This window comes from Sander vitreus, chromosome 3 (assembly GCF_031162955.1).
Source record: "Sander vitreus isolate 19-12246 chromosome 3, sanVit1, whole genome shotgun sequence".
Lineage (NCBI taxonomy): Eukaryota > Metazoa > Chordata > Actinopteri > Perciformes > Percidae > Sander > Sander vitreus.
The window spans coordinates 30879473-30903183 of record NC_135857.1 but is presented as its reverse complement, the minus strand read 5'-3'; the positions used below and the strand labels follow the sequence as shown (position 1 = coordinate 30903183).

Sequence of the window (23711 nt, the reverse complement as noted above, 5' to 3'; positions counted from 1 at the left end):
CATGACGAAGATGATGTGTCGTGTAAGCTATTGTGTCGGTTTATTTCTACAACAATGATCTGCACTCAACAGTGCAACGAATGGGTAGATAAACAAATAGCCAGACAGACTGCTAGAGAAACTAGAGTAAAACCAAGAGGTGGAGCGAGAAAGAACACGTTTGCATGTGTGACCTGCTAATGGACGAACCTCTGAACTGTCGAATCATGCTCTGGTGCTTCTCCAAGGCATCCTGCAGGATCTTCTCGGCAGGGTCCATCTTCCAGCGCCACTCTGTGCCCACAGGGTTGGTGTGGTGTCTGTTAGTGGGGCACACAGATAAACATAAGGAACAGCAGACATACTGTACCCACTCAGTTAGGAATGTTACTATACCCTCCGTTTAGGGCTGTGACAAGTCACTCAGCTTCACGAGAATGAGACAAGATTTTAACACTATTTTAATGAAAACTTTAATTAAGAAATATGACTGGAAAAATAGTCTTTACTCAGAGAACCAAGGTTACAACGTGTGTGGGGAGAGAGAGAGAGAGAGAGAGAGAGAGAGAGAGAGAGAGAGAGAGAGAGAGAGAGAGAGAGAGAACCCTCTAACGCTGGGTTTTACCGGCAGCTTTGTACAATTGCAACCACCGCTACCACTCTGCAAAAGTGAACTCAGAGTCAACTTTGGCAAACGGGAAGGGGATCTTCTATGGTAATTTAGAGAGGTCCAAGCCAGCCTCATCTTCAAAGCCAGATGTATTATAAGACCAACCAGGTCAGACTCCGTCTACTGGGGGCTGCTCTGCACATGTGACCGATATTGTGAGACAATTTTTACCTTGACGAGAAGTCTGGTCACATTTTACCTCTGTTCACTGTCTGACCCGTGTCTATCAACTGGGGTCATTTGACACAAATAAAGTTAAACACTAACTACATTCAGATGAGCATCCTTCTAACAAAGGGAAAAAATATGAAGTCCAAAGAAGTTTATTCACAAACGTAAGGTGAATTTGAGGGCTGTGACTTTTCTCACCCTATAAGACATATAAAGTGAAAGAATGCATCATACTGTAAAAAAATTGCACCTTCCATGGGTGTTAATAACACCTTCTGACTGTCTAAGTGTGATGTCTAGGTGCAACAACAAATCCTGGAGGCATCACAAATTCAGGACAGTCTGTCGCATGCATATGCACACACTCACACCACACATACTGGCCTTGCACATCAAATTTAATTCCACCTGTTGCTACAAAGAAGTGGATGGCGAGGGCAGCTGCAACAACACATCAGTGCCCTGAAATTGCTTACTTCCTGTCATCACGCATAGCTGCCTAATGGAGTCTGGCATATATGTGGTGACAGCGACCTTTCAGTGCTCAACACAGTCGCCTTTTTTCAAATGGAACTTGAGGGGAGTAAAAGGCCCAGTCTCTTGCCAATGTCATGATGAATCAGTGTCCACCTTTAGGCCTTGCAGTTATGCTGGCCATTCGTCTTCTGCGCGTAAATCATTAACTTGTTTGCCACAGAGATATCATCACTCAATGTGTAAGTGATCTTGACTGACGAGATAAACAATTTAGGTAAACAAGACAAGGCGAAAACTAATCATGCGTGTAATAATGCCAAATATAATTCTGAGTACCCTGCTTACTTTTTGTAATTGCACCATAGACATGTGGTGCACTCTTGAAAAACATAACCTTTAACAACCTAAAGTTTAGTGTGACAGCAGTACACTTTAAACATTTTAATTATTAAGTGAAGTCAAATCAGTAAAGGAATATATGGAAATAGATACCAAAATGTTAGGGGTACGTCTATGCTGACCCAAAACCTAAGACATATTTGCAGCAATGAACAATGTGGGCAGCTTTATTTTATTTGTATAGTCTGTATGTAAGGGACGGTTAGCCACTGGTTGGCTCCCAGAGGGCTTAGTAACTTTGATAAATCACAGTTTAAGCCCATTTACCTTTTGCTTAACGCTGGCTAACTTGGTAGCAAAAGGAAATTAAATGTCCCTGAATTTCCCAAGATTGTCCTTCATACCTAGGAGTTGAAACCAAAAATAGCCAACAACAAACTTTATATACTTTATTTTAAGCACCTGGGCCAGTTTTACAAACATATTTTAGACTGGTCTGTTTTGCTCTTAGATTAGTCTGCGGTCAGTGTATGTTTTGGTCATTCGATTTCCATTTCATTAACAGGTATTAAAAAACTAAAAAAATTATTTGATTTTCGTTTTAAAATACAAAATTTAAAATTGAAATACAAGGCGTTTTTTCCTTTTCATGGTCTGAAGGGAATGTGAAAATTAAAAAAATGCTTTGATTTTAATTTTCTATTTCATATAACAAAAAATGTCATCACTAGAAAACAGAAATGAAAAAATAGCATATTTTTTCATATTCTGAGACCGGATGTTGCATTTCCAAGGCAGTAGCACGTTCTCTTCATACATCCATGAGTAGCACCGGTGTAGCCTACCAGTTTTGCTTCATCACAGGCTGTAGTTGAGGGAAACTGTAGCCTAACTTCCTGAGCGACTTTACATAAATATAAGCTACATAAATATGGCTATGAAATACATCATGAAATACATAAATGAGGCAATACATATAAACATATGTATTAGTCATTATAGTTCAATAGCCTAAATACATACGTTTTACTTTTATTTATTTCAGGGGACTTTTATTTATTTCCGTCTATTTATTTGCACGTTATATTCAAAGGAAGTTTGGTTATCTCACAGACTCAGACTAAAAGCAACTAGCAAGCCTGCCTGACATCAGTGCATCAAAGCATATCACTATCTGCAAAGAAAAGAGCCGGGGTCCCAGGTCACAGGACTGGTGGCTAGCTACTAGCTAGCTGCAGCGGCAGCAGCGAACATTATAACATTAGACCCAGCACCGGAGGTCTGATCCCCATGATCTGATCCCGAACCGCCGGTGACTTTCTGCCAGATCATCAAGCTTAACGGCAACAACAGAAAGTTTGCTGGGATCAGACTTTGGCGCTGTAACGCTAATGTTAATGTAACAGTAACGTTACAGCCGTGAACTGAAAGTCTATTTCCTCAGCTGGTTTGACTCTCTTTGGGCGAAGCTGTCTGTGGCAGGTAGAGACAGAGAGTCAGAGGAAGGCAGGGAGAGAGGGTGATAAATAAATGTGACATTATGAAATAAAAGTCCCTCCAAGCATTATCAAGACTATAGGTTTCCAAAGTAATTTTAGCCTGTGCTGAAAGCAACACTGGTACACTGACGCTGTTGCACTGGAAATGACAACATCCGGTCTCTGAATATGAAAAAACAGGCCTTTTTTCATTTCTATTTTCGGGTGATTTTATTTTTTGTTATATGAAATAGAAAATGAAAATCAAAAGCATATTTTAAAATTTCTCCCATCCCCTTTTGACCATGAAAAGGAAAAAAAAAACGCCTTGTATTTCAATTTTAAAACGAAAATCAAATAACCATTCGTTTTTTGTTTTTTAATACCTGTTTATGAAATGAAAATCGAATGACCAAAATATACACTGACCGTCTGCGTACTGGAAGTTTTTTTTTGGATTGTTGCACTCTTTAAAATGTAAAATGTTTTTGTAATTTGTTGAAGTTTTCAAGAAGGCAAACATTTTCTGATGGAGTGGATCGAGCTAAGTGATATGAGGCAGTGGCTCAGTCGCCTTTTTGTTCTCAGTTTAACCAGAATTCATAGCAAATTAGTCAAGAACCAGACCGCTTTCTGTAACAGATGAATTTAGACTTCAGACTAGGGCTGGGCAATATATCAATATTATATCGATATCGTGATATGTGACTAGATATGGTATTAGATTTGGGATATTGTAATATCACACAAGTGTTTAAAAGCACCAAATGTCAACCCTACAATATCACCACAATATCGACATTGAGGTATTGGGTCAAAAATATCATGATATTTGATTTTCTCTGTATCGCCCAGCCCTACTTCAGACTACTGGTTTGATCTAAGCCATATTCAAAGTCTATCTCTGTGAAACTGGCCTCTGCACTTTGCAATGGCTTTATTCCTTAGGTACATACCTCCAGCAGAAGACACACTTGTTAGCACAGGCGAGGCTGGGGGTAGTCTCCATGCACCGGTGGGACTCAATACCATAGAAAGTGTGCTTGTAACAGCCTCCTCTCCCTCGCAACATGGACTAACCAACAGAAACAACACCTTTAATGTGATTCTTTCATTCAGTTATTGAAAAAGTCAAATGTGTTATAGAGAAGGGTAAATCCGGTTACCTTGGTCCATCGACAAAGCTTCACTCCTGAGTGACTTCCAATTAGTTTGTACCCTGCACAGAAAGAGAAAGAACAACATTTGTTTGATAGTTTTTCAAATTCTCTTACAGCACAAAAAGGAGGATAAAGTGCTTTGAATTCCCTTTCTTCACAAGTCTGCCTCTCCTCTCATATTACCACGGCCTAATACCACTGGCTATGCTTGGGTGAGTCCTTGCGGGCTTTGCTGGCTTTTTACACATCCTCCTCTGATGTCTATCAAAGAGAAAAGCTTCATCTGTATCACTTAATCTGCTTGAGAAAAAACAGAACATGATATCTGGATTGCTTCCAGGGGAATCAAGAAGGGGTCACTTTTAAAGTCCCAACGTTTAAAGATACTTTCTACATAAGCCATGCAGCGGCAAAACAGCTTGATGTGGAATTCACGTGGGAATCTTTATTTTGGAACCTTATGCGTTTTGCCATTGATTTTTTTCTTGCTGAAATATCTCATTAAAACAAAGCAGGACATTTGTGTCAGGGTGTGGATGAGCTCTCACAGTTCGCAAAGATCTCAGGTTTGATGCTAGATGAGTTGGATACAATTGGTATTCATCAAGGCTATTTAGAGTATATTTGTAGAAAAGGCTGAATGATGAAAATACTCATTTCTGATTTGCCACCTGAATGAAACAGCTTGCCATTGAGCAAAGATGTTCTTTTGAGAAGTAGAAAAAGCACTTACTTTGAATGCACGAACACAGTTTTATGTATATTTATTAAATAATATTTTTAACACATAATGTTTACTGTGCATTTTCCTCTTTGAGGCATGCTGACCAGGATCAAATTTCTTTTCCACATTAAGAGCACATGTCCTCTTCTAACCTGGCTCCTAGCAAGCCAGATACATAAAAATGATATACATTTCTCAGGCCAACAAGACTGTGGAAACCACGGTAAGGAACTAAGCCAAGCCAGTTTATTTAACCATTAATGACCTTAATGTAAGAAACGTTTCCCCTCCTGTGTTTGTTAGAGAAATCGATTTCCAATGCCTCCATGTCTTTCACTGTGTCAGGGTAGAGGATCGAGCTAAAGTGAGGAGGGGGTGGATGGAGAGAAGAAAAGAAAGGTCTTTCTATTTTCTCTTTGTCTATTATCTCTGAGAAATGACATCAGCTGAAAAAGTCCAATATGTGCTATGAATAATTGTACTGTAAACAGCTTCACCAGGAGGCTTCATAACAGCAAAAAATCAAATGAATGTAATGGATGGATTGGCAAAACAATACTAATTTAAAATGTGCAGTACTAAAAAATATATACATAACACCTTCACATCTTACATTCTTCCTAATGAGACAACATTACTCTGGTTGGAAAAATAAATTAATTTATAAAATAAACAGATTAATAATGGTTTGAAAGTCTGTTAGTCGTCTGTTTCTATGATAATATTAATGGCCACCTGCTTCTCAACTAACTCTTCAAAGAGGACTTCAATTTGCCACTTACAGGTAGTCTGCTGCTACAAATAGCTGCTGAATAGAAATAAGTTCTTACCCAATAACCCTTCAATCTGTATAGCACAAAATACAATACAGATTAACTCTCTAGTGGACCAACTGTGGACTTAAATAACATAAAATAAAAGTCAAGACTATTGACAATTCTGAAAACAATTTATACTTTGATCTGTGATACTCTATCCATCACTCTGAGCTGCCTGAGAGAAATAAAATGAGCAGGGAGAGGATGTGTTGCATCAAAGAGTTGGATCAGCCTAATTTGTTTGAAGAGGTCTGAAGCTTCTTTTTTTCCCAGGATCTTAGAGGCACTATTTTTCCAAGAAGTAAACCAAAAAGAAGACACTCGATAAAATATTTATTTTAATAGTATACACTATATTATATTTTAATCACACTTTGATCTGTAAGAGTGAATATTCTAATGACAAATAAAATGTTTTCAATGTTTAGTGCCACACTTGGTGAAAGTTTATTAACTTAGATATTACCTAACTTAAAACTCTCTCAATGACATTGTGGCAGCAGATGTACCAGTTATTATATTACATAAAGGAATATAGCTTTTGCTATTGACTATAGTTGACGAAATACATGTGCCCTAGTCTGGCTCCCGAATGTTGAGCGTGTGTATAAAGTCTGACATCCCCTTCCGCTTTCTCCGCTATCTATTTTGCAAGGCCAGCGCTTGACTTTTGCATCCATGTCATGCCAGAATAAGGCTACACAGAAAATTAAGCTTTCCAAGACCCAATATCATTAAAATAATGCCAAAACTTTCATCCTTTATTCTTTTATTGCAAATAAAACAAATTGTCTAGCGGGACTGACTGTTGCCAACACAACACTATAAAACAGGTCAACATTTGGTCAAAAGAAGTGAAGTCTTGCTCACAGAGTTCTATTTATAGAGCGTTGTGTAATCCAACAGTGTGGGGGGGGGGGGCTTACTGGCTGAAAATGACTGGCTTGTGCTATACTAGTGAACGGATTAAATAGAGAAGACATCGTAAAATGTTTCAGACAGAACTAATACGTCAACAACCCAGACCCTGAGGCTTTATGAGAGGCAACCACCTACACAGAGGACATACGGATACCCTTCATGTAGATTCATTTACCCAAAACACAAGATGCAATACGATAAATATTGAGCCAATGTTAAGCATTAAAGACGAAAAAGAATAAATCAGAACCTTTCACACAGGCAGCACTATTCTTAAAATATTTCTACTAGATCCATTTTTTTTTTTTTTAAATACTGGGTGAAAAGTGATATTGCCTGTACATATACAGGGTTATCATGTGCGCATGTTTAATTCAAGATATTTCAGTGAGTTAATGGCTAGTCCTCAAATGGCGACAACCTTACTTTTTTTAAATGAAACAGGCATATAGTATTATATTTGAACCGATCCAATAAGACTGATTACAGCACGTAGTCTGGATGTTGAATTTATGAGCACTACCTTGTTAACACCAGCTCAGAGTAGTTTTATTGAGGTGTTTGGTGTGGGAGGAGAGAGAAGTGAAACTCTTGGGACTGCTCCCTGAGGACAGGAGGACGCAGAGACAGTAATAGGGCTGCAAGGTATCAATAAGTGTCATTGGACAACACACATTCCCCAGCTACACACTTCTCCTCATGTAGCACCACTGACCAGCTTTAACCACTTTCTCCATCAGGATGTCAGGGAAAAAAAAAAAGAAGCCTGGAACACAAGATGCAATTTTCACAGCTGATTTAACTGTATCATACTCCAACCAGAGGTTCCAATGTGTTACTTCTTTCTGTGTCGTATGCCAAAGTAATTAGCATTTGAGGCCAGTAAACAGGATACTTGATGAATTACAGAAAACATTGTTATGTACCCGAGGTAAATTGAGTTTGAGAAGGGATAACCTCTGTTAGTGACTTTGATCATGTGGGAATGCTTTTCAGGATAATAAAATCTATGATTGACTTCTACCCTGGCAATGTCTGTGTTTGCTAGATTTACTGCTGAAATTAAAAATAATGACATGACTCTTAACTTATGTTTTAGAGTCAATTACAACTTTGCCACCCTTGTGGAAAGAGAAAGGTTCAGGATATGCTGACAAGCAGCTGGTGTGTAATGGGATTTTATTGCAAAGCAGTGCAGCTAGATAATATGAATATATTATCAACAGTCAGTGACACCAGCAGATGTTCTTTTGGAAATGGCTGCACAGTTTTACACACAAGTCAAAGGTTCATACAATTCCACCATCACAGTTATAGACAATATTGATGTTCTCTTCATCATTTTTCTATGAGTTGTATTTTGTGTTAGCTCTCTAATCTTTGAATACAAATCTCCATTTTGCTCACCTTGTTTTGTCAGTGCCCCTCTAAGGGCAGGGGTGATCATCTCTCTTCTTTCCACGTCATCTTCAATCTTCTTCACGCCGTTCAACTTGGACAGCTTCACCATCTGGCCGTCTCCTCGACCCTCCTCCTTGCTCTGTGGCAGAAACAAAACTCAGAGTCACTTATCGTTTATAAACATGTTGCATATGTGAAAAAAAAAAATCAGGCTCTGCACAGGTTTCGCTGTGTTGCAACAGCAGTCTGCAGTGTTTCCTCTATGTTGATTTGACCGTGGCGGCCCCCCACGGCAACATTTCTGCCCCCCACGGTATCAGAAATAGGGCTGCATTGTTAGTAGAGATGTTCTGATACCGATACCAGTTTCGGTATTGGCTCCAATACTGCCTAAAACGGAAGTACTGGAGTTTATGCACCGATCCGATACCACGTAATAAAGCCCTAAAGAAAATCTACGTTAAAGTAGTTTATTTATGTTCTTTTTCCGTTATAACTGACTGTCAAACTGGAGAATAAAAGAAAGTTCTGGGGCATTCATGTTTCACAAAGAGTTTAACCTGAGCCAGACCGACAACAAAGATAGAAATCATATCACATCCATACAGGGATAGTAGTATAAAGTTGTTAAAACATAATAAAATATATGACACACTGGTATTGGATCGGTACTCGGTATCGGCCGATACGCAAGTTCAGGTATCAGTATCGGGAAGCAAAAAATGGTATCGGACCATCTCTAATTGTTAGAGTGCATGTCGGAGAATAGCGCGGACACACAGGGATAACTAGCTAGTTGAGATTGTGTGTGTGCGTCCTTGAGAACTGTAAGTCGTATAACTTATGTTGTCAGTTCATTTAAGCCTGGTCCTGCCAATTTTAATTAAGTTAACTGGTGACTTTCGTTGTTTCTATTCTTCACCTACGAGCTAAATTGCACGTGGCTCGCCCACGTTTGTATTTTAGGTGCATTATTTACATGCTGAAGTAGTTACACTGCATTAAGATAATGTAATTAATAGTGGGTTTATTGTTATTTGCTACAGAATGCTTAGCCTATATGTCAGGATCAAAGTTGGCCTATATAGTAACTCAAAAAATACAGTTCAATCACAACTGAAAATATGCCTCATTGTGTGTGTGAATAAATATATTAGTTTGTGTTGCAGCGAAGTGTCAGTTCCGTTTAATGGGATTATATAACTATAATGTTGTAAACATAGTCAATAACACTTTAAGGTTTGCAGGCTTGAAACTAAGTAATATTCAAAAGTAATATTCAAAGCTTTGCATGTGGGAGATTACACTACTTAAACGGACGGACATGAATTAATAGTTACTATCTTTTCCAACTTTGTCAACTTAAAAAGGTGCCCTGCCACACATACTTCATTACTTTGTGGTAATGTCTGAAGTTCTACCATGGACTCTGTAACATTCTTTGTGGAAAAAATGCCTTGGTAACCTTTTTTCAAGCCATTCTAGCGTGGTATAGAAAGCCTGCAGGAAGACTCAGCTCGATTTGTGCCAGTTCTCATTAATATTCAACGAGCTAAGCTGCTTGACAGCTAGCCAATGAGAGCCTGGCTATCAGCATCCTTTACCCAGTGCAACTGGGCGAGCTCATGAATAGTAATGAGCTCAGGCAACGTCACGTCAGACTGACCAGCTTTTGTAATTGGCCTGATTTCTCCGCTTATTTCTTTTCAGTGGCTAGAGCTGACAGAGGAGGTAGCGGTTCATTTTCACATTCACGACATAACACAAACACATATGGACCTAACATATTTCAAAAAAATGGTTGTGTGGGGCAGGGCACCTTTAAGAACTACATTCAGTCACATTGAGTCACCTGCATCAGCGTTCCCTCACCTGTAGCAACAAATGAACCCACTTGCAAACACAACACTTTAGACGTCACAAATATGTCAGTCCACATGGCAACTGTGCTTTCTGACAAAACTAAGCTATGAGAGTTATTAAAGAGTAAAACAAGTGTCTATTTGATTTAACCACACGGTCAGTGCCTCGTTCCTCATGTTGGACCTGGATCCTCCAGGAGATTCAGCCTCTCCTCGTGTATCTCTCTCTTTTTGTTTCATTCTCCTATCTTTGTGAATGATGTACCTCAATATCGCTTCTTGTGTGTGTGAGTAGCCTGTCCTCTCTCCAGGTTACATGGTAGAGAAGAGTGGCTCAGGCTCTAGATGTTTGGTGACACCTGGAAGCTGCTTGCCATCCTTCTGGATCCATCTTTTTCATATGTTCAGGTTCTATCAGCATCATTTTGCCATGGATTGTCTATATTGTCATTTTATTATGCTGGTCTTTTTCTGTACACACACATCTATTGTACGAATGATTGTCCTGGGAGAGAGATTCCTCCTCAGTTGCTCTAAGGTTTCTTCAAATTTTTTCCCTGTTCAAGTCTGTGGAGTTTTTCCTGATCTTAAGCGAGGCTTAAAAAGGACAGACGGGGGCACCCTGATGGCTCAGTTGGTAGAGCGGGAGCCCATATATAGAGGTTTACTCCTCGACGCAGCGGGCCCAGGTTTGACTCCGACCTGCGGCCCTTTGCTGCATGTCATTCACCCTCTCTCTCCCATTCATGTCTTCTGCTGTCCTGTCCAAATAAAGGCCGAAAATGCCCCAAAAAATAATTAAAAAAATAAAAATAATGGACAGACGGTGTTGTATGCTAACAGATTGTAAAATTTGTGATATGTGATATTGGGCTATTTAAATAAAATAAAACTGACTTGACTGTCATCATCCTGTGTAAGAACATTGCCCATTAATCACACTTGTCACTGGAATACACTTGAAGTCCTGAAATGCTAATGCTGATTAAACTGCTGCAGGATGTAAGATCAAAGTTCTGAAATGTTATAAGTTCAAGGAACCAAGTTAAAAGCAAGAACTTCCAAAAGATTTCGTCCAAAGTGTTGATGTTGGACAGGACTGAAGATCAACGGTTGTGATTCTGCAGTCCTTGTATGACTGTGTGTGTCACATAACCATTTACCATTGCATGACATGATCATTATAAATAAAGAGACATCATCCTGTCCGCACAGTACGGGGTCATCTTCATTTTAGGCCCTTCAGGTGAAAGTGAAATGCAACAAAAAGGTCTATAGCATAACAAGAAAATTGTTGGACTATATACCACAACGCCTGTTTTGATGCTACAGCTGCGGCAGCCTGTTTGTTTGGAAGATTAACAACTTCCTTCAGGCCAGGATTACATTATTGCAGTGTACAGCATTTGTATGTAAATCTAAATATCTTAGAAATATGCGGTTTACAGATACAACAAAAGATTGATTAGATCCTGTTAGAAAAGTTGCCCAGTGCATGGGAACAGGTATTAGTTTTTTAGAAAGGCATGATGGACGCGGTGCCTTTGTGATTAACAATGTTAGGTGACAGCTCCACCCAATTACTGTGCTGCTACCACTGCTACGGCTCGTCTATAGGGATCTATATGTCACCTTTTCAGCACAGCAGCGCTCATAAGGGACTGATACTATGTCAGCAAACATTGACGAATGTTCGTATGTGTGTATTCCTGAAGTGAGACCTCAATTCACCTGTTCCTGTGCAGCTCGCTGTAGGGCGCTAACCCTAGCTCACTGGCCCATGTGCTTCAGCCAAGACAGTCTGAAAACCACTCGATTTAAAGTAGTGCGAACATCAGCCATATTTACTGGAAATCCATGTGTTCTCTTAAAGTTGCCATTTCCATCTTTTCCAAATAATTCCCCCTAGGAGTCAGTGCGTCAACCTGATGAATGTCTAAAATGTATTCTCCTTTTAGCTCTAGTCTTTACCAACTCCTAAGAGAAATCTCTTCAGCTGCTAAATGCTCCACTATGTTCACCAGCTAGTCTCTAACTGTGTTTGTTTGCTGTTTGGTGCTGAGCAGGTAGTGTACAGTGGGTTATTACAGCATTTTCTTTGAAAAAAGTTGCCTGCTGCGTCTCAAAACAACATCATGAGAGCGGTGAGAGTGAACCTGAACAGTAAAGTTGTGGGCCAGATTGCTGACAAAAGAGCTTAAACTCACTATAAAGCTCAGTAAAGCCGAGAGGAGCTGCAGATACAGGGATAGCATTGGGTCAATGATTTTGTACAAAAACCATTATCTGGATTAGAGCTGTAAAGATTAATTGATTAGCTGATTAAACAGAAAACTAATCTTCAACTATGTGAATGGTTTATCAATTGTTCAAATATTTTTCAAGCAAACAGACTCTAGTTTCAGCTTCACAATTGAAGATTTGCTGCTTTCTTAAGAGGTCATCTAACATCCATCTCTGACATTTTCCACTACTTTGTTATACTTTATAGAACAGACAGGGGATGCTGTGAATAAGTAAGCCATCGTGCTGTGTCAGAATCGTCCCACATCTCACGCTCAGGTGGAAAAGGATCTGGTGTTGTGCTAGATGACATTTTGACATTTATCTCTCTGCAAATTATGTGGGGTTGCTGTTTTACTTTGGGTGGTTTAAAGGATGCTTTAAGCCATTCTCTATCCCAGTTATCAAGCAGTCAATCAGGGATGGCATCAGCCACCTAGAGGTAAAATCATTATGAGGCTGTGGCTCAAATAGCTGTGCAAGTCCATAAAATATCTACACTGGAAATTCTGTAGCCTTCAATTTAAAACCCCAAAATGGGATTCATCACTCTCAGCCAGCACAAATGTCCACCTTCTCTTGCTGCATCCCTGACATGCAATATTCTGACCGCATATGCAACATGTAGCCAACAGTGCAACAATCTGTCCCTGTGGTGTTTGCGTGCAGCCCTGGCGATTCATCTGGCCTTAGTCTCTGGTTCCCACTGCTCGGCTTTCACCCTCGCTTGAAAGCGCGCAGATATCCGGTCATGCCCGGGCCTGTCTGGACTAACAGAACTGGGACATCTCACAGCACTGTGTTCTGCTCTGGAACCATGACACGACGTGGGGCTGATGCAGACAGACAGCGATAACACACAGAGCTAGCAGGTGATCACAGGGACAAAAATAAAGGTATATGTAGGAGAGAGAGCACAAAAGAGGGGGGGTCAGGTAGAAATAGAGAAAGAAGACTTGGGAATAAAAGAAATTATATGAAACCTCAAAAACCAAGATCTACATTAGTTCAACACACCAGCTGTTACCAGCAGATTACCAGCTGTTACCCCAGATACCCTTGCCACAGTTATTATATTTATTATATTATTTAATCAACTGAAATAATGTAAAATGCATAGTCATAGATTCTGGGTTTTCCCAATGAGATACAGTACAGTGTTCATTTCGTTGACGAAGACCATGACGAAAAATATTCATCAACGAACCTTTTTCACGGACGAAAACTAAATAAAAACTAAATAAAAAGTCAGATATGATGACGAAGACTGTGACGAAATATAACAGACACTTTAGTCAACAAATAAAAATGAGACGAAAATGTTAGGGAGGGACGAATGGAGAAGAGATCCAATCAGAACCACTCTTTTGTGGGACAAGTTGGGAAGAAATCCAATCAGAGCGAATCTCTGAGGGTAGGTTGATTTATGCAGAAGCAGCAGAGCCATTTTAAAAAGCCACGGCAAGTGCAGGCACAACAGCTAAACAAACGCAGCAGAAGTTACACAGGAGGACGAGTTTGCAGAACTTTGCACAGTTTCGAGGACGTTTTCACAACAGTAAGATTGTTTACATTATACTTAGTTGTGTTTAGTTGCACAGTCTTAGTTAAACAGCTGATTTCAGTTGACTTCGCTCGTTAGCAACACGCTAACGTTTTGCAGTGCACCCGGTCCGAGGGCAATGACGTCTCATGAACAACAGAAATGTCAGAGCTAGGTCTAGGGCGAACCGTTAAATCGGTGTCTGTATTGCATATTCAAACCTTAATACCATTCCATAACAGACTGAAACATTTAGTCAACTAAGTCAGCTGTCGATTTAGTCGACTAAAATCTGCTAATATTTGGTCTACTAAAACTAGACTAAGACTAAAACTCTTATGATATTTAGTCGACTAAAACTAGACTAAGACTAAAACTCTTATATTTAGTCGACTAAGACTAAAACTCTTATATTTAGTCGACTAAAACTAGACTAAGACTAAAAAGACTTAAGACTAGACTACGACTAAAACTCTTATGATATTTAGTCGACTAAAACTAGACTAAGACTAAAAGACTTAAGACTAGACTAAGACTAAAACTCTTATGATATTTAGTCGACTAAAACTAGACTAAGACTAAAAGATTTCAGATGACTAAAATAAGACAAACTAAACGGTGTGTTATTCAAAAGATTAAGACTAAATCTGAATTTGCTGTTAAAATTAACACTGATACAGTATAGGAAACAGATGTAACTTTTAGAAATTGTAATGATAAACTTTTTTAGAAACGTATACTTGTTTTGTAGAGAAAAAAAAGCACATCAGACAAAAAACATTCTTTTAAAGTGAATTATTTCATATACAGTATATATATAAAATGATATTATATAATATATACATAATTATAATGTATTTATCTGGTCACTTAATGTAGATGATATGTTATCTGTATGGAACCTGACTGACAACCTGCTTTAATTGACACATATTTGGCATGCAAAAGACAATCGTGTTTTCAACAGACTCCAATCATTTTAAACTATGTCGACACTATCTTTTACATTTCAATTTTAGTGATAGCAGTTCATCTCTGTAATCTCGCTCTGGACATCCAGGTAAAAAACATCCAAAACCCAGCACAGAAACCTGTGTGGCCTGCTGGAGTTAACGATCCGTTAACGTCCACACTAACTCCTATCTGACAACAGTCCCACGGCATGAAATGGACCACTCTGGCAGAAACTGAAAGGAGGACAAAGTTTAGATGCCAACGCAACAAACATTTGTGCAAAATCAATTAGAGAAACAATGGAAATGCAGCATAGTGGCACTTGCCAGAATACAAAGACTGCCAAAGACTGGAATAGACTAAGGTTGGGCAATATGAACTCTGCACTCTGGCAGCCAATTGCAGCGTGCCTGGCAATCTATCCTAGTGTACACTTGAAGAAAAAAAAAAAAAAAAACTGTTGTGGGAAATATGTCTCACCATTCAGTTTAGCAGTAAACCAGTCATCTTCATTTCTGCCTGGCTACAAACACCACGGACATCAATACAGACAAATCCATCTGTGCCACATTTAGCTCTACAGCCATCTGCTTGTTATGGACTGGCCTCAACTAACAGGCATGATGGCAAAAAACATTTAGTGTTGGAGAGGTAACTTACTTATCCAAGTAAGAGATGATTCGTGAATAAAGTAGACAGCCAGACACCTTAACTAGAGACATATGTTAGTTTGAGTGTAATTGGTTTGAGAGGATGAAATGTGGTAGCCTATGAAAACGCATTAGTGAGTGAAAACAGCCGTAATCTCTGGGTAGCCCGGTTCAATGCTACTTTTTTTAAAGTGTGAGAAGTTTGTGTCCTCAGTCTGTGATGTAAAACCCCTAAAAACATTCCTCTATTTAATAATTCACTGACATTTCAACAAATAATGCTAAACACCTTGGATACCTTTTTGTACTGAATTTTAAGAGAATACTGTATATTTAACAATCTGTTCAGTCGACATCCATAAAAACAGGATCAAGGCTGACCACTGGACTAAAGGAACACATTAGTGCTAGTGAATGGAAATGTGATGTTTGCTGCAAGCTCATATTTTGAGCTTTACTTGCCACGTAGGAAATCAACATATGCAGTAACCTTCACTACCGTATTGGCCAGTAATCTATACCATAGTGACATAAACATAATTACTTCTTCTGAATTTGTTTGCCTGGTGTTTGTAAATCACCTGGCCATAATCCATGGTGATTCACTTTAAAACCATGATTCAGAGATATTGAATACAGACTCAGATAGTCGGTAAAGTTTAGCTTCAGTTTGGTTATAAAAAGGCCAGGGAGTTAATAAAATCTGCTGATGTGCACAGATAAGTATTTTATTGCAAATGAGATGATGACAGTGTGGTGTTAAAGTGGTTCACTCAGAGTTTTGAGTTGAGAGAGTCTCTGCCATCACCTAGTGGTCAAACACAGCCAAAGTGAGCTCCCACCTGCAGGTGTACATGGTTGATCTCCAGCTCCTTTTGTAATACTGCAACACTGAGAGCCTTACGCAGCCTTTATAACCTGAGACTAAAGTTTTCAACATCCCACAACATATTCATCTTGGTAACAGGGAGTCTTTCAAAATAGATAATAAACATCTGGGCCTCAGCTGACTCTACACTGTAAATTAGCATTATTTATTAACATATTCCAGTGGGGAAATTTCCTTTTCACACTTAATTTGCAGCTTGGCTAAGTACTTATCTCTTGGCAATAGCACATGTTTAATCTCCAAACTAATTACATCTTGCACTGCCTGCTCTGTGTGACCAAATTATGCAAAAACAACACTAATTTGTGATGTTATGTCATCCCCGACATCCAAGTGTGATGATGCAAGTCACAAGAGCAAATCATTTTACTTAAATGTTACAAGGTAAGTTAGACTAAATAATATGAGAATACATTCGCAGCAGGTGAAATGGAAGTCATTGTCCATGATTGTGATTGGCTATCCCAAAAATAAAATGGGAATATCCTCGGGAAAAGACTGACAACAGGAATGCATGCCTTCTTCATAAAAAAAACTCAATGAAAACACCTCCTGACAATTTAAAGAGAGGTCTGGCTACTTCAGCAGACATAACGGAGCTTCTCCGGCTCCTCAAGTCATCAACTGATGTCTCTTCAACTTTCCCAGTCGGGATGTATAAAACACATTCATGCAGGGCTTGCAAAGAGACCTGTCCAACCCTCGCACAGCTTACACACAATACCCTGTAATATCCATGTCACATACGAAGGGACAAGCCTGTTGTTTAAATCTGTGTGAGACATCGACACTTCTACTGCTGTCCAGCACTGTTAGCACAACATTACCTTAAAGCATTATGCATTCATGAGAACCAAATTTAATAACCACAACATTTCCAGTCAACTGCAGTGCTGTCTTGGGCACTCCCTTGAGACACTGAAAAACACACCAAATTAATTTCACACATAATATATTCCCCTCTCGTTTCTTTAGAGGCAAAAAGAAGCTAACAGGAGACAAATGTTTGATTTGAGTTCAAAAGCTGGGATCAAAGTTTGTTTTTGTTACAGCCACAAGTCATTTTGCGAGTAACTTGTTATGCCTGGTTTAGGCAGGAATTTGAAGCTGGGCATGATGCAGGCAGACATTAAAAAAAGGCCAGTGGTGTAAATTGTGTAATCGGACATTCATTACATCACAGATGTGGATGGACAGGGCTTATTGTTCGATCTCATTGTTTTTGCAACAACTACTTTAGCAGAAAGGAAAAGGTAATAATCTAAGAGAACATAAGTGCAACATGAAACTAGTGAGCAGCTAATTCAGAGGTTTCCGCTACAAGAGGACTTCCCCACGATGATCTAGCACTCAAAAAACACATTGAATAGCTACATTTCTTTTCATTTAATTTCCCTCACTCTCATAGCTCCCACCTTCGCCTCAGTCCTTACACTGCATATAAAGGAGACCGATAGGGCCTATTCCTTCATATTTTTTATTGCTTTTCTTGAGTCACTCGTTCCTCACAAGTCTGTGAAGTGGGCGTCCTCGCTCTTACGCAAGCCTCCGCTTCTCGCCTGCCAGGGTCTGGTGTCTATCAACCCATCTGCCACTTCTACTTCAATGAAACCACTTTTTCTCAACACACTTAGATTGAACTGAGGCGGAGGAAGCTTAATGCCACGACGGTGCTCGCTAAAAGACCTTAACGTGGAAATGCTGAAAATAAACCTGCTGGATGACTTGGAGACTCCAGTTTTAAATGTTCAACGACAATCTGTTAGTGTAATATTGTGAAGCAGGCTAAGCTCTGTAACTCTAACTCACATTTACAAGTACAGTATACACTTCAGCATGCTCATTTTCATTATTTTATTTCTTTCTGTGGTGTTGCCTGAACTGTAGTGGTTTTCTGAAGCTAGGGAAAGGGGGAATGAAGTAAGTTATTCTAAGTTCTTTTTGTTCAAGATCATCAGCTAACTTAGCTGTAGAGCAGGGGTCATCCACTATATTTTCCCAAGGGCCAGAATTTTTCTAAGCAGACACTCCAGGGGCCAGACTTTCAAATAAATAAAATAAAATGTATTTATACCTAATAAGCCTTATGCAGTGTCCTGATTGGTGGAAAATGCTTGCAGAAAGAAAGGCCCTCAAAGTGCCTGAAGCGAAAGGTTGACGTGGAAAACCGCAGCTTTAATACAGAATGGACTGATACGCATTCGTCTTGCTGACTTTCAGTAACGCTAAACCTGTATGCCTCATTTGCGATGAAACGCGGACCGCCGGTTGTGGATCGCTGCTGTAGAGGAACGGCTGTAGACATATGTAGTGTAATGAAAAAGAAGCATGTACATAAAAGATGGATAGATTAAGTCTTTGGGGTTTGTGTGGTTTGTTGTATGGCTTTCTTAATATAGGCATGGTTGTATGGAAGTGTATGGTTTGCATTTGTAAATGTGTTTGAGTATAAATTGATGTGTGCATATAGATAAATGTGTGTAGATCATGTATAGATATATTTCTGTTTCTATGGATGTAAATTCTGCTTCTGTTCAGCTGTTAACTGTGAGCATGCATAATGCTAATAAACCAAAAATAATACTAATACTAAATCAACTAAAAGTGGTGTCAGTGTGGTGGTGGACAGAGTCTGACCTTTGCTTTCTTGGCACTGTTCATGATCTTGCCCAGATCCTCCATGTCAACCACTGAACCGGAGTTTTTCTCATCTTGCAGGCCTGAGTCCTCCTCATCACTGCTGGACTCTATAAGATCCTCCTGAAACAGGAAGGAAGTGAGAACAGAAAGCCCAAAATATGGTTATTAAAAAACCCTCATCCTTCCTACCAAAATATTTAACACGCAAGCACTACGGAATGGGGTCCCTGGGGACCACAATAATAAACTACTCTAAGAAACAACCATCATAGCAAACCGTTAACTTATTTCTTCTCAAAAACATTATCAGTTACGTAATTAATTTCATATGGAAAAAAAATTATTTTACGAAACTTAATTTAATTAAAAGTTAATTTGCATATTGTGTAAAATGAAAATGGAGAGCACATGAGGAAATCTGTGTCTGTCTCCTTTAAAATGACAGACAGAGTGCCCCAACCCAGAGTGCCCCAATAGTGTGTGATTCTTTAAATTAGGACCCACACCAAACATTGTATCTCTCGGTTCTATTTTATCTATTAAAACAGCAGAGGCTGAATTGAGTGCTGCTGACTGGGGTCTCCGAGGACCCTAATACATTTTTTCAAAAGCACTTATTTAAACAGAAAACAATGATTGACAAAGTCATAAAAATGTGATAATGCACCTGTGAGATAGGACAAAAAGTCCAAGGTCTGGGGGTACCTCAGTTGGTAGGATGAAGATTAAACAAAAACAAGTCAAAGACATGGGGAGACAGATGATCGAGTCCAAACCGTACGTCACTCCAACACAGAGAGACTCACATATGTTTCAACCTATAACCAATTAAAAAAGTATCCATGATTAAGCGAGGGAGCCCATATGGAACACATTTATTGTACGTTGTTATCTCCTCTTGGGCTGCCTGAATAAAGAGGACCATATGCATGCTTACGGAGGATTTATCACAGTGTGTGCCCAGGATCAAAGCTTCTGCACACATGTGCAGCGGCAGAATAAAATGCATGAGCGGTACAGTGGGTGGAATCACGACGATGGTCCCCTCGCCACAGTTCTCAGTTACTTCTACTACTACTACTCCGGTTCCGGTTGAATGTCACCTCCGTTGAGTGCAATCAGTGTTGCAGACAGAGGGGAAGAGGTCTCAGCTAGAGTTGGATCTGAGGTGCCTGTTACCATGACAACTGGTCATCTATGTATGATGCATATGAAAGCTCTCCGTGTGTGTGTGTGTGTGTGTGTGTGGGTGTGTGTGCGTGCGCGCGCGCGCGCGCGCGCGCAGGGCTCTAGAGTGCGACCAATATTGTCGCACATGCGACCAAAATTTGTAAGGGTGCGACTAAGATTTTTTTTCTAGGTCGTACCGGTGCACCTAACGTCCTCGCATCCGAGTCGTTTATATCGATATGGTTTAATGTTGCGTTACATGACCCATTCCTTCTGTAAAGCCGTGCCTGTGTTTGGATCTCGCCTCCGCGCAGCCCCGTCCCCATTCACGCACACACAGCTCCGCTGCTGCTGACATTTGTCTACAGTTTTAATTGTTATTAACACAGCTGTATAATGTGAAGTATGAGAGGGAAACCTGTATTGATACCAGTGTTTCCGCTGGTAACTCTCGGTTATTGCGGCCGCCACGGCGAAAAACACATTAGAAGTTATTAAATGCAATTAACTTCAGTTGGTTGAGTAATAGCGTGTGAGACGGAGCCTGCTGGACCTGGGCGAGAGATGTGACCCATGGCCAGAATATCATAGTTCATAAAAATGCAGCGCAGTGACGATACAGACATTTCATAGCCTACACAAGACGTGTGTAACAAGTGGCGCAAAAATTGGGTATGCACTATATGCGGCGCATAGGGGCGCAGCACCATGGGGGGGAAGATTTTGGTATTTTCTCTATGCAGCTGCTGTTGTGCGTTTCTAAATCATTTCTGCATTTCCTCAATGTTATTATATAACATTTTAGAGGGCTAACAGGCTAGAGTAGGTGCCCTGTCTCATAAGATTCCATCATAGAATGTTGACATAGAAGAGGGGGAGGGAGCAGGGAGCGGGTGGGCTCTATGAGTAAGTTGCCGTCTATGGAAAAAGAGCAAAGCAAAACAGCTGTTGGGGCTAAAAATAGAAAAAGAAAGAGGGAAAAGGAGATGACATGTCCAGGGATGCGACAGCAGTTAAATAAGTGGATGGTGAGAGGCAACAGGTAGGATTTAAAGTGTGACGTCTGTGCTTGGAGGCTTGCAAATATTCATGTTAACAGACTAGCTAGCGTTTGCTAACACTGGGAATGTAGCAGCCAAATGGGGGTTTACGGCTAGCTTAGAATATGCAAAACCAAGGTTGCTGAGCTGAAAACTGATAAATATAATGTAGCATGTACAATAAATGACAATAATCTGGAAAACATAACTAATGCAATAACTCTGGTTTACCATGGAATCATGCATAGATTTGCTACCAAACTTGGAGGCTTGCAAATATCCATGTTAACAGACTGGCTAGTGTTTGCTAACACTAGCAGCTAAAGTGGGGTTTACGGCTAGCTTAATGCAAACCAATGTTGCTGATAGCTACATTTAGATTTTGGTTAAACCCTATGGTACCAATCCCATGCATGACATATCTCAATTTTATTAAGGTAAAATAACAACTGGTAAATATAAGGTAGCATGCACAATAAATGACAAGAAGAAAGATGAATAAATATGAAAAAAATATATAAATATTTAAAATACAAAATGTGAATGTAATTTCAACAGCAGTACAACCTTACTGCATCATAGTTGTCTTATCTGATGCCATCACTAGGCTGATTTAAGAACTGAATTTAGGCTGCTATATTTAACAGTGTTAACTGAGTTCATTTCATTCAGGTGTGAGGATGGTGGATCAGGAAAGGCAGGGGAAGGCAACAGGTAGGTCTAACATTAGGTGGAAGTGTAGGGGGGAGCCACTTGATACCAACAGATTCATTTCTTCATATTATTGATATGGAAAAACTAATGAAAAATCTATTACATAATGTTTGTTTGACATTATGTCTTAGTGGAGAAGAACACAGGCAAGGAGTGAATGAGACAGACATGAGGTCGGCGATAGCATCAGGTAGAGATGAGACCAGTGATGACATCAGGTAGAGATGAGACCAGTGATGACATCAGGTAGAGATGAGACCAGTGATGACATCAGGTAGAGATGAGACCAGTGATGACGTCAGGTAGAGATGAGACCAGTGATGACGTCAGGTAGAGATGAGACCAGTGATGACATCAGGTAGGAGTTCTATTAGACCACACAACACTAAATGTCCAGTATGGTTTGAAGTTCTGTTGACCAACCTATTCACTGTGTCCTTTTTGGGGGAAGAAATAGTGCAGACAGAGATGGAAAGCCACTCACCACTCAAATCACATCAAACAGGGGTGATGATTAGGTTGCCAATTGTCACAATTTGGTTGCCAAGGGCAACCGTTAACATCCTGATTACAGTTTCATCACATTGCAGGAGTGCAACATGAGGCCGTTAGCACAGCCTGCCCACTTCAGCCTCCTGTGATAATGGGTGCTTTCATATATAGTGCACTTGTAAAATTGAACGACTCATAAGCCACAGGACATTTTCCTAATTACACACCAGCTACTCACTGTCTCAACCTTTGTTCTTCTTATATTTACCTATTGTCTTCACTTTCTTAGTTGTGTTCTGGGTCAAAGGGGGACAAGAGGGAGTCTAACAGTGCACCTCCCAGAAGTAAGGTTGCAACCGTTGTTGTATCACATCCTTTAACATGGTTGTGTATTTTTGTTTTGTGTTTCACTGCTACTGAGAAGCTACTCAAACTGAATCACGCACATCCAGTTCTTCAGGTAATACAAGTGTGTTCTCAGGCACTTTTTGTAAATTATTACAACCTCAGGAAGAAGCAAGGAGAGCATTTTAGACAGGTTATTTGTCCAACAATAAAATGGACAGAGACAACTCACCCTCATCCTCAGTTTTACAACGTTTTTGTCCACCTGACGCCAACAGCAGACTAGAGGGAACTACATCAAACAACAACCTGCCAATGTGAGTTGTAGTTAAACTAGATCACCGATATCCAATTCATCAACTGAGATAGGAAGTGTGATGTGCGATCAATAGTACCACATTATGAAGAAATCATCATCATCATCATCATGGGCCAGAACATTGATCCAGGGGCAGCATTCAGATTTTTGCTCAAGGACACTTTAGCAAGAAAAATGCTTGCCAACAAAGGCAAAAAATAAACTAAATATCTTTAACCACTTGGTTACTGACGCAGGTGTTAGAATGTTCACAGTGTGGCATCAAAAACGGAACAGTGAAATAAACTTTTTCTTGCCGTTACCTCCGAGCTGTTATTCTGCAGAGCTGCCTTCTCCTCCTTCTCCTCCTCCTCCTCCTCCTGGCCGTCTTTCCTCTTGTTCTTACAGGAGCCTCCAGTCTTACAGTTCCCGCTGCAGCTCTTCTTCTCACCCTTGGCCAGGGCCTGCAGGCGCTTCAGGAACCTGACCTTCCAGGCCACGAAGTCTGCCTGAATGCTGCCATTACGGCTCTTCACCACATTACAGTCGCCCTCGCCCCTGGTCATGATTCGCATGCCACTCAGCATCCAAAGCCACTTGTCCACGTTTTTACCCACCTGGTGAGGCAAAAAGGGGTGTTAAATGAGGTTCTAACTAATAAAGTCGGGCTGTTCTTGGCTTTAGTAATAGTCA

At 40.0% G+C, this 23711-nt stretch overlaps 1 protein-coding gene across 2 annotated transcripts in view; it reads right to left on the bottom strand.

Moving 5' to 3' along the window:
• tyw1 (tRNA-yW synthesizing protein 1 homolog (S. cerevisiae)) overlaps positions 1-23711 on the bottom strand; it is a 70176-nt gene that overhangs the window by 42454 nt on the left and 4011 nt on the right. The window contains exons 6-11 of one of the 2 annotated variants that reach the window (XM_078246958.1): positions 23342-23635; positions 18957-19079; positions 8145-8277; positions 4281-4333; positions 4071-4189; positions 190-299 (exon numbers count right to left, since the gene is read on the bottom strand). In XM_078246958.1, the coding sequence (XP_078103084.1) occupies positions 190-299; positions 4071-4189; positions 4281-4333; positions 8145-8277; positions 18957-19079; positions 23342-23635 (832 nt within the window). Of the gene's footprint in view, positions 1-189; positions 300-4070; positions 4190-4280; positions 4334-8144; positions 8278-18956; positions 19080-19626; positions 20197-23341; positions 23636-23711 lie in introns of those variants that run through there. The other variant, XM_078246959.1, reaches the window with a different exon arrangement.